Source organism: Motacilla alba, chromosome 27 (assembly GCF_015832195.1).
Source record: "Motacilla alba alba isolate MOTALB_02 chromosome 27, Motacilla_alba_V1.0_pri, whole genome shotgun sequence".
NCBI classification, from domain to species: Eukaryota; Metazoa; Chordata; class Aves; order Passeriformes; family Motacillidae; genus Motacilla; species Motacilla alba.
In genome coordinates this window covers 2,347,375-2,358,806 of record NC_052042.1, presented here as the reverse complement: position 1 = coordinate 2,358,806, position 11,432 = coordinate 2,347,375, and the positions used below count along the sequence as shown (strand labels likewise).

The window sequence follows — 11,432 nt, the reverse complement described above, 5'->3', positions numbered from 1 at the left end:
TCTGTTACAAGGCAATATAGACCTTTCTAACCCAATGGACAGTTGCCACAGGGTTTATTTTGCTTTTCTAACCTATCACCTTTACTCACTTCTGCTGCACTATGGATATTTTTACCCGATGTGCCTCTAACTCACATGCACACATTGGCTTCCAGGATAACTTCTAAACTCTCAGCTTGTTTTATACAACCACACCCTTTTCATTTTATATAACCCTTCACCATCTTATCAGCCCAGTTTCTCACTTACTTAAGGCATATTCTCACCTTATTATATTCTCACCTTTCTTATATTATAGAAATATAAATTAATGATTTTTCTGCTTAATATCTGTGTATTTTATTTTTACATCAATCTAAGCTTCTTCCAAGGCTGCAGATCAAACCTTTCAGTGTCTGTGGAGGTTTCTGTTTTTCTGACTCCCACAAGGAGCCATGGAGACTTTGTGCACTGCTGTAACTTTCTGTTCTGGGCTCTTTCTCCCCCATAATCTCATTATAACTCATGACATATCCCAGCTCACTGCCTGGCCTGACAGATTGTGTCAGTTCTTTGTTCCTTCCTCTCAAGCAGAACCCCTCAGTGTCACCTGGACACATCCTCATCACTGGCTCCTTGTGGCTCTTCCTGTACGCGGGGTAGGAAATGCCACAGCAGTGAGTTACAACATCCACTGTGGGAAAGGGATTTGTAGGGAATTCTCCAAGCCTGGCAGAAGGCTCACACAGTGTGCATCTGTGTGCAAAGCTGGAGATGAGGAATGCTGACTTGGAAATGCCATGGAACAGGACAGACATTGCTGAGAGAGAAATGGGGCTAGAAACAAGTTTCAAAGGACAGTTTTATAAATAACACTGGATACTTTGGAGAAGTAGAATTATGAAAGATGCATTGTAGTAGGACCCATGAGGGGTAATTTGAGATGGTTGGCTTTAAGGCATTTACAGCATGGGGTGGTAAAAGCTGATAGCCAAGAAACACTTAGAGTGTATTGTAATTAGGAAATAGTTGGCTTCTGATTGTGATGGTGTGAATTATAACATCTGTATTGTCTCACCCTTCACATGAGACTGAAAATGGAATAAAAGCTTTTAAAACACCTCTCAGCTGCCCCATCTCTGGGTCAGAAAAAGGGCTTAGAAGAGGACAGGCCGCCCATTCTTTGTTGGAGGAGCTTGCCTCTGGCTGTGCAGGTGCACAGGGCACATCCTCTTCACCTGGATGCTGCTGGAGCTCAGCTCTGTGTCCCAGTAGTACTCTGGGGACAGCAGCCGTGTGGGCCTGTGCTGCAGGAGGTACCTGTTGAGGTGGCTCTCGTGGTGACAGGGAGCCTCAATGCCATTTTCTCTGTCCTCCACCAGCCCTGCAGAGCAGGCTCGGGTCAGTTTGTACACCTCGGACACGCTGCCCCCATAGAAGCTGGCTGTGTAGTAGAAGTCCCCTTGGACCTCGGGGAAGGCAGATTGTGACTCAGGGTGTGTCTCAGAGGCTTTGTTGTCCTGCTGTGGGGTGACCTGCCAGGAGCTGATGGTGGCCACCAGGGCATCGATGATCTCCACGCCGACATGTGCCAGGAACTGGACATTGATGTCCATGCAGTACAGATAGTCCACCTCGTGCTGGAACTGCCTCTGGATGTAGGAGCTGATGATGTCCATGCGGCTCCAGGAGATGTCCTGCCACCTGGGGTGGTTCTGCACAGTGATGACAAACAGGTGGTTCTCAGGGGCCATCTGAAGGTGGGGGATCTTCTCGGGATTGTCTGTGAACAGGTAGAAGTTCACGGGGTGCCCAGCAAGGAAGTATTTGTTGGCAGAGCTCACGAACCCTTCTATGAACTGGACATATCTAAGAGACATGGAAAGAAGATGAATGGAGAGGCTCCTCCTCCTGCTGAAGAATGACAGCTTTTCAAATTCCTTCTCTTTGTCTTTCTCTGTCTGTTGCTCCTTATGATGTTAGTGCTCTTTATTTAACACAGCTGTTGCCCTTCAGACCTTCCCCATGCTGCTGCACATTTACATTTTAGCTTTCACTAAATTCACATTTTAGCTTTTCACAGAACAGGTGCCTTCCATCCAGTGCTGCTCTCTAATATCACTCCATAATGTAAATAATTCCTCTCATCCCTCCCTGGCACTCTTTCTGCAGTGGAGTATTTTAACTTCCTAGAGAAGATCATAGAATTAACAGAGATTGATTCTGTGATTAATCAATGGAATGGTTTGTGTTGGGAGGGACCTTAAAGACCATTTCATTCCATCCCCCCTAGACAGGGACACCTTCCACTGTCCCAGGTTGCTCCAAACCCTGTCCAGCCTGGCCTTGGACACTTCCAGGGATCCAGGGGCAACCCCAGCTGCTCTGGGCACCCTGTGCTATTGCCTCTCACCCTCACAGGGAGGAATTTCTTCCAAATATCTGTTCTAAAGCTGCCCTCTTTCACTGTAAAGCCATTCTCCCCTATTCTGTCACTACCCAGCCTTGTAAAAAATCCCTTTCCCCTTTCCTGTAGGGCCCCTTTAGGTACAGGAGGGGCTCTAAGCCTGGAGCCTTGTCTTCTCCAGGCTCAACAACCCCAACTCTCTCAGACTGTTTGCATAGGAGAGGGTCAAAATTATCAGTTAAATAGTTTTGATTACCTGAAGTTGCTGTGTTACTCTAAGATGCCAGTGGAGATAGAAGGTACAGAGTAAAGCTCAGAAACTCAAAAAAGAACCTCCCCAAGCTGTAACAGTGTGATTAAGTTTTTACTAGAGCTAATATTTTACTCTTACAGAAACCCAAAAAAATCTCAACTTCGCAGAATTTTTCTATTTTTTAGGGCAGGATAGAGGGAAAGCTTGTTGTTAAAAATGTAGCAGCAAATAGAATTTTTATTTCAATGGGCCAAAATGCTAATTATATTTCCAAGGATATTTTTTTGTCCTATTCAAAACAATGTCCCTGCCAGCTGCCTTACTTTGGAAGGAGACACTGACATGTCACATTTCTCCCAGTCTACAGCTGCTCATTTTCAGTCTTTGGAATGTTTCTCACTTGTGCTCTGTGGCATTCACATTCTCTGAAAAAATCCCTTCGCCCAGGATTTTTCTCCTGGGAAGCTGAGAAGCCTCAGAGAAAAGGAAAACAATTCTTATCTCATTTGCTTCTCCTGTGTTGTGCTCATGTGGAATGTGTTTGGAGATTGTTTACCCACAGGTGATTGTTTCATTGGATTCTGCTGGGAGTTGTTTTCACTCTTTGGCCATCAGGGCCAAGCTGTGTCAGACTCTGGAAAGAGTCACGAGTTTTCATTATTATCTTTTTAGCATTCAGTAAGGATCCTTTCTGTATTCTTTAGTATACTTTAGTATAGCGTTCTTTAATATAATACAGTATCATAAAATAATAAATTATCCTTCTGAGAACATGGAGTCAGATTCATCATTCCTGCCTTCATCAGGGCATCCCTTGCAGATACAATAGTGCTCCACCAGCAGAACTGCAGAGAGGTTTAACTATTTGACAAGAAATAAATGACAAACCAATACTTTTCAACAGCAAAAGTGACCACTCCAGTGACCAGGTTCTTCTGCAGATATTGAGCATCCAGGATGTCTCTGCTGAACGTGCCTTCCCAGACAATTGGAGCCAGCCATGGTGTCAAGACCAGCACATCCCGCCTCCTGCAAGGGGTTGGGAATGAAGGCAGGGTTTAGATGGCCCAGGAAATTCATCAAAACACAGATGTAAAACTGAACTAATCATTCCAGTCTCACTTTGAAATCAAGAAAGTACTGTCAGCAAAGTCTGAAATATCAGAATAAATCACACCAGACTCCATTTTCTAAATGGTGGAAAAAGCCCATTTTTCATTCACATTACTCATTTTTATACTCCTGTGTGACTCCATTTGGTTAGTGGCTTTCTTGTTACTTTATGTAGTAGCTTACTTGTTACTACTAAGCTACTTACATGTCACACGTAGTAGTTATTACTGAGCTAATTACTACTAAACTACTTATTCTCCAGCATGTGCATACCTCTTTTATTACTTTTTAAATTTTGTTTTGTTTTTTTTTTTCCTACTGCAAATGGCTCTATAATAGGCAATTCCAAAAAATAATTTATCCCAGTGACCTAAAATGTTCCTTCCACAGGCATTCACCCATCATGTATGATGCTGACTGCTACCACAAAAAATAGTTTCAGCCAAGGCCTCTTGTTTTTTATCTTCTGAGTGGTGACAGAAGATGAAAAGACTGAATTAAGATAAAATTAAACCAGAGTATTTTAGACATTCACCATCATTTCTCGGTTTCTTTTTTGAAAATAACAAATTAAAGTAACAAATTAAAGATTCTTCATCTGCGCATTTCTGCTGGTTTCTGGAAGAGTTGCTTTTCTAGTCAGGCATCCTCTCCTGTTCATTCAGTCTGGCTCCCAGCTGTCCTGACCTGGCAGTGCCAGTCACAGTCTGTGTTTCTGACATCAATGGGATTTCAGGGTAATGATATTCCATTGGACCAGAGCACGTGCACTTACCATGGAAGCATCAGAGATGTTTCATGCAATTCTGTTTTTCTGCAAATGAAAATTAAAAAAAAATTAGAAATATTATATAAGGAGAAATAAAATACACATTAATGCACTGTGGCACAGAAGTTTCAGATTTTCTTTTTCTCAGAGATGAGCCCCACAAGAGATCTTTGTGTGGTTCAATGACAGTGAGCATCCAGTCAGGCTCCACCACAAACACTATTTTATTATTTATATGAGTTCATTTACAATCTGAACTACATTTAACAGGCTACTCAGCTGGTGTAAGTAGAGCTGAATGCAAATTAATCAGCTTTAAAATTATTTTCAACATGTCTGTTTCTGTGGTGCATCTTGGGAAAATCCAGTTTTATTTCTACACAGTGACAGCCTGGTCCAGTAAGGCCAAGTTTATATTTTTGCACCAAATTTGTATTTTTCTGACAGGTTTATGTCCATAGGACAAGGAGCAGAGGTCACTGCTCTCCATTCTCATTGCTTGTGCAGGTTCCTGTGGATGGGTCACTGAGTGGGAACACACCAGCCTTGATTCCCAGATTTTCCACCAGGAAAAACAGTTCTGTAAAGAGGAAATACTTACTAAAAGTAACAGGTTAAACAGGCTAATAGAGGGAAATTAAAAGAATCACATATACACAAAGCCGGAAATATATCTAGCCATACAAACTTTTTTTGGGGGTGGGGGAGTGTTGGTGGTATTAAAATGTTCTCATACTGCAATCTTTTAAGTTTCAAATTAATTACAAAAAGAATGCATTGTTTTTGTCATATTGCTTTATTGGCAATAAAGTTGATTTCTCCCCATGTCATACATGCTGGACTCCTTAGAGCAGCATTTCTAAAGAATTACACAACTGTGTGTGCTCTAAAAGAAGTGATGAAGAAGGGAAACCCAAGTAAAAAAAGCAGTGGGGATAAGAAAAGTGTAATTCATAAGAAGTGTAATTCATAAGACAAAAAAAAAAAAAGAAAATAGTAAAATATGGTTCAGTTAAATGAAACTAAGGATTAAAACCCCAGGAAGTTTCAGTCTGGTACACTTCCAGGTTAAACTCTTTCTTGATTCCATGTCTGGAATCTCTTACTTCTCATCAAGTTTGTGGACAACACCAAGCCAGAGGGAGTAGACTATATATCAAAGGGCTCACATTTTTTAATGAATGCAGAGGAAGCATTTTTTAATGAATGCAGAGGAAGCCTGGGTGAGGTCCTGGTACAGGGACAGCAGCTTCCAGGTGTCCAAAGCAGGTGGGATTCAGCTGCCTTTTCACTGCATGGTTTTGGGGGAGCTGCATCAATGGATTCCCATTTGTCCATTTTAATGTCTCAGGAACCTGAGCCTGCAGGGCCCTGCAGGATGGCTCATGTCAAAATGGAAATTAGCACTTCTGGGGCACGGATCTGGTGCTCAAGAATGAGTCTTTTCAGGGGAGTGTTGTCCTCATGGCCTGGAATGATCCTTTGGTAAACTCTCCCCACTACATCCATATCTCTTTTATTACTTTTTATTATGTTTGGGTTTGCATACAGGACTTACAGGACTGAATCCTCTCCAGGGGAGGTTTTGTGTTCCTGGGCTCTGCCTGGGGAGAAAGGGTAGTGGTACCTTGGAAGGAAAGGAAAGCAATCAGTCAATGTTAAAACCAAAAATCAACCTCTCCTCCACTTCCTGTGTGACTGAAACGATAAAACAAATCTGATACAACACACACTTGTGGGTCAGTATGGTGATGAGGATTTCCAAATTTCAGTTGTTTCAAGAGAGGATGTGAAAAAATGTGTATTTTATGATTGGCTTTTCACAAATATTAAAATGAATATTATATGTGTTATGTTAGAAAGTTATGCTGTATTAATTTTCTCAAGTAGTGTGTTAAATATAGTTTCAGGTTATAACATTATGTTAAAATAGAAACTATGCTATGGAAGATACTTTTTTAAAGAAAGGAATGAGGTACTCGCACCAGACAGCAGCCACAGGACACCTAAATCTTTCAGAGAAAAAGAATTTATTGCTCTTTTCTTGAGTTCTTCCCACTTTGCTCAGCCCTGAAGACACCATCAGGATTCAGAGGAAGAAGTTGACACTGACCAGACAGAATCCTTTGTTTGAATGGAATTTATGCATCGTGGATGAGGTGTGTGAATATGCAAGAGGCTGCTGCTTTTAAGGGTTAATCCTCTGTTAACAGGAGTCCTTTTTTGGGCTTATTTTGCCCAGAAAAGGCACCTGGACTGTCTGTAACTCTTTGTTCTTATTGTCTCATATTGTCCTAATCCAAATTGTCCAAATTTTTATTACTCTAATTATATTACTATTTTTATAACCATACTATTACTATTAAACGTTTAAAATCTTAAAAACAAGTGACTGGCGTTTTTCACACAGGAGTTTAGCCTAAAGTTATCTGAAGATCAATCAGCTCTGAGGATCTGTGAATGATTTAATTGTCCCCAGACCACTTGCACCAAAGGAAATGTGTGTGCCTTGCAGCAGAGCTTGGTCTCAGCTGAATCCAGAATTGCCTGTGCAGCTGCCTCTGGAAGCCAGGTGCTCACAGCATCACTTTGCTCTGGCCAGTCCGTGGGATCTGGGTGTAAATTTAAACAAAAATGTGAGCATTTGTGCTCACATTTGAGCATTTGATGCTCTGCTGCAGAGAAAGAGTGGCTGAAAATTTGCTCTAATTCCTCCAGTTGGAGCAGATCTTTAATATTGTTCCAGCCAACTCTGAATTAACCCCATCTGCTCTGATTTCAGGCTCCAGAGCTCTGAACACACACTCACCATGAAACAACTTTTTTAGATTGAGGAATACTTGAAATCATGTGAGGGGTTGTTCATGCATACTTTCTGTTCCTTATTTTAGAAGAAGAAAAACTACTTTCAGAACGAATAGTCTTGTGAAACAACTAAAAAATCCTTGCAGCAAACTTAACAACCAAGGGAGACTCAAACCAACCACGGTGCAGCTAAATAAATACAGCTAAATCAAACACAGCTAAATCCAGTCCACAGAGTTCCAGCACCCTTGTGCTGGTCTGGAGCACCGAGGTGTGGGATGTCAACATGAAAACACACACTAGGGCTCGCAGGAATACACAGAAATAATTAATCAGACTTCTAGAATGTCACAGAAGAGGCTAAAAGTGTCCACAGCTTGCTTATTTTCATCTCTCTTTTGAATGTAAAAGGGGATTTTGAATTTAGCTTTGTGTAAATGCTAACATTGTATCTGCATTAGTTAGGAAAAAACCTGTCTCTGTCTGGGCAATAGAAAGAAATGCTAGTTGAGAATAATTATCAAAGATTAAATACCCACCAGATTGCACCAGTGATTCCTGCTGTCACTAGAATAGCCAGTCCATCTAATTTTGTAAATCTCATCTCCTTAGTGCTGCAAAAAAAGATTGTCAACTCTGGATTGACAGCAAAGTGGAAAAAAATAAACACAAAAACAAAAAGGCAGAAAATACTGTAGCTATCAAATACTGGGTAAGTATTTTGTTTTGCACTGCAGGTTTGGACATCATACAGAGCAAAAATTAGTTTTGCTAGATAGAAAGTTTTACATCTAGGTATTTATAACACATACAACATCTTTACACACTATGCTACACGCTGAGCTCGCATTTTACAATAGTATGGTAAACAATTTTTAATTGTTCAAACCAATAATCCTCATTTCAGATTTTCTCTGAATCAGGTTTTATTTTTTTTCCCCAGCCAGTGCCCTCTCTTTCTTTCTTCCTCTCTCACCCCCTCGCTTCTCTGTTGTCTTTCTCTCTTTCTTCCTCTCTCTCTTTTATTTATTTTCTTTTGTCTAGCTCTCCTTTTTAACCTTGCTTCCCCGGGTTTCCTGCTCTGCCCCTCACTGCTGCAGTTCCCTTTCTTTCTAAGCTGAAGGTGACACACTCCTTTTCTCTGGGGCAGCTTCTCCATCCACTCCGGGGCTGCTCACAGCTGGGGCTCAGCCTCATCTTCCTTTGTGCCAGCCTTCTGAAAAGACTCTGGGGCATTCTGTTTGTCAGTATTGACACTATCCCCTGCTCTCAGCATCTCCTCCTGCTGTCACCCCTTTCTCAGCCTGATTTATTATCTTTATCACAATCTCACAAACCATGAGTTCTACAGCATTTCAGTAACAAGCCATGAAATGGCCCCATAACTATCTCTGCAAGGTCTTTTAGGGGAAAAAAAACAAAACCCTATCCAATTAAGAAATGACACCTAAATTATTTTTACTTTTAACCCAATCACCAACCATCCATGGCCCACAATGAGGACTTTTTTATCCAATTACACAAAACCACTCAAACCCATGGAGAAGAAGGAGAAGGTGAAGGAGGAGAAGAAGGAGGAGAAGAAAGAAAAAGGAGAAGAAAGAAGGAGAATAAGAAGGAGGAGAAGAAAGAGAAGAAGAAAGAAGGAGGAGAAGAAAGAAAGAAGAAGGAGAAAGAAGAAGGAGAAAGAAGAAGGAGAAAGAAGAAGGAGAAAGAAGAAGGAGAAAGAAGAAGGAGAAAGAAGAAGGAGAAAGAAGAAGGAGAAGGACCAGCCACCACCCTGAAACCTCCATCTTGCTCTATATCTATTACTATATTCTAAACCCTTAAACTCTAAGTTTTCCACCCTGTGATATCACACACTTCTATTCAAACTCCACACCCACAATCCCAGCTCTGTCATTCCATTTTGGAAGCTTCTCCACAGCCTCAGGTGATTGCAGTGTTCTCCTAGGGGTCAGTGCCTGGCAGCACAGAAAGTCTGAACCTCTCAGTTTCCAGGGTTCCAGCACTCACCTGTGGTTCTGTCAGTGCTCCCAGCTCAGCAGCTGCTGTTCTCTGCTGCTCCCAGCCCTGCTGAACCAGAACCAGCTCACAGATCCCTCTGTGTGTGTCAGCCCTGGGCTCGGGGCCAGGAGGAACCTCCACCCAAATCCTCCCCTTTTGTGGGAGTGCTGTCACCTGAGCAATGGGGAAACAACAAGAAACCTGCAGCAGCCAGTTGTTCCCTAACACTGCAACCTTTGTGGGTTACCTAAAAGCAGAGGCCAGACAAAATGAAGGGGATGAAAAGTGGTTATATTGATTGAATATGGGTGTGTATTGAATGTTTGGGTGTCTTCTCTCTGGGCTGTATCCCACTCTAAGCTGGAGGCACGTGCAGGGAGTTGGATTTCCCCTCTGAATGGTGTCTCTCACACCTAAAATATTATTGCTACTTATTGCTGGGGTACTACTGTCTCTGTGGAACCTCAAGTAATATTCAAAACCAGTGCAAGAATTATTTAATGTTGTAGTTGAGATGGAGACAACACAAAGCAACACACTCCATTTTCAGAAGGATTCAAACTGTGTTTATTATAGCCTGCTTGCTTTTTATACATTCTTACAAAACTCCTAAGTTTACACTTTACTCATTGGTCACAAAATGCAAACAAAGTCCTTATTGGAACAGGCAGCTCAGGTTTCTTTTATTTCTCCTTCTTTCTTTCTTGGTTTTTATGTCAATGACCTTGGTAGGAAATTCTTTCAGGGGTGAACATGGATCCTCTTCTAACCTTCTCTCTGGCTCACAGAAGTTGCTGTGAAACCTCTTCCACAATTTAATGTACAGAGAAACTAAGGCACTGATAAGTGAAGAGTTTCACTGGTCAGAGCTCCCCATCATGAGCCACCAGCAAAGCACAAACGTCCTGAGTTCTGCTCTGAGGCCTTGTCACACAGACAGCAGTGACTTGGGAGAAGGAAAAAAACCAGCATGAATAGTGCTACAATAGTTAGCACATAAAAAAATTAACAAGCAAACAAGCAACCGCCAGCAGAGCAACACCTTCCATGAGGTTTAGAAAAAAGAGGGGAAATTATTCCCTCTAATTCTGTTCCCAGCTCTCTTGGGCTTTGAAGGATAATGTACTGAGAGATCTTTTAGCATCCTGGGAAATCTCCTGCTCAGCTGAAGCGACAAAAGCCTGCAGGAACTGTTTGTGCTCACAGCTTTTAACAAAGCAGCCACCCACAAAGCAGCTTCCAGCCGCCGGAGAGAAACAGAACAGCACAGGGGTAAGGTTTAGCTAAATGGAAGAGAGAAAAGCAGAGATACCGATCTCTTGTTAGACAAAGAGCCTTTAATTTACTTTTCTTTAGGTGTGTTGGAGATGTTTCTTCTCATCTGATCTCACCTGAGCTCTGAGAATTCCAAGATTATTTGTGAGTGTCTTGGAAATGCCATCCCCAGTTCTTATCAGGAACTGGAGCAGCAGGACAAGGGAGAACTGAAAGGGAATAAGTTTAGATCAGATATAGGAAAGACATTTTTCCCTGGGAGGGTGGGCAGGCCCTGGCACAGGGTGCCCAGAGCAGCTGGGGCTGCCCCTGGATCCCTGCCAGTGTCCCAGGCCAGGCTGGACAGGGCTTGGAGCAGCCTGGGACAGTGGAAGGTGTCCCTGCCATGGCAGGGGTGGCACTGGATGGGCTTTAAAATTCTTCCAACCCAAACCAGTCTGGGATTCTGGGATTTTGGGATTCTGGGGTTTTGTGATTCTGGGATTCTGTGATGCTGTGAGCAGTTTTCAAGACAAACATGGATATGTTTCTCAAAGTGTGAGAGAGAAGAGAGAGGGATTGCTTGGAAAGGAAAACAGAGCTGGATTTAACAGATTGAAGGGCTAGAAATATGGAAATTTCTGATTGTACTTTTTGTGCTTTTAAAAATCTTACGACCTCTGTTGAGAGTGTAAGTTAAATATAACCTTTCCCTCACTCTGTCTCTGATTTCTATGCAATAGCAGTGCTTCTGAGCATGTTTATGTGGTAAAAAAAGGGTATTTTAATTCTACTTTCAGTGGACTAGAATGTAAAAAACATTCACCATTATTTTTACATTGAAA

The 11,432-nt window shown here is 42.0% G+C and overlaps 1 protein-coding gene across 1 annotated transcript; it reads right to left on the bottom strand.

The window, feature by feature from the left end:
• Positions 1 to 1,136: 1,136 nt before the first annotated feature.
• LOC119712023 (histo-blood group ABO system transferase 1-like) lies at positions 1,137 to 9,363 on the bottom strand. Its single transcript, XM_038162820.1, has 6 exons — positions 9,343 to 9,363; positions 7,866 to 7,940; positions 6,080 to 6,148; positions 4,528 to 4,566; positions 3,534 to 3,668; positions 1,137 to 1,848 (listed from the first exon to the last, which is right to left on the bottom strand). Exons 2-6 carry the CDS (start codon positions 7,928 to 7,930, stop codon positions 1,137 to 1,139), a joined length of 1,020 nt encoding a protein of 339 aa, XP_038018748.1. The 5' UTR covers positions 7,931 to 7,940; positions 9,343 to 9,363.
• Between the last annotated feature and the right edge of the window lie 2,069 nt (positions 9,364 to 11,432).

Excerpts from the sequence above, each read along its gene's own strand:
- LOC119712023 (XM_038162820.1), bottom strand. The coding sequence starts at position 7,930 with ATGAGATTTACAAAATTAGATGGACTGGCTATTCTAGTGACAGCAGGA. Across the intron at positions 4,567-6,079 it reads CCTGGAGAGGATTCAGTCCT|AAAAACAGAATTGCATGAAA; the intron begins GTAAGTCCTGTA and ends TTTCATTTGCAG. Across the intron at positions 3,669-4,527 it reads ACATCTCTGATGCTTCCATG|GAGGCGGGATGTGCTGGTCT; the intron begins GTAAGTGCACGT and ends AACCCCTTGCAG.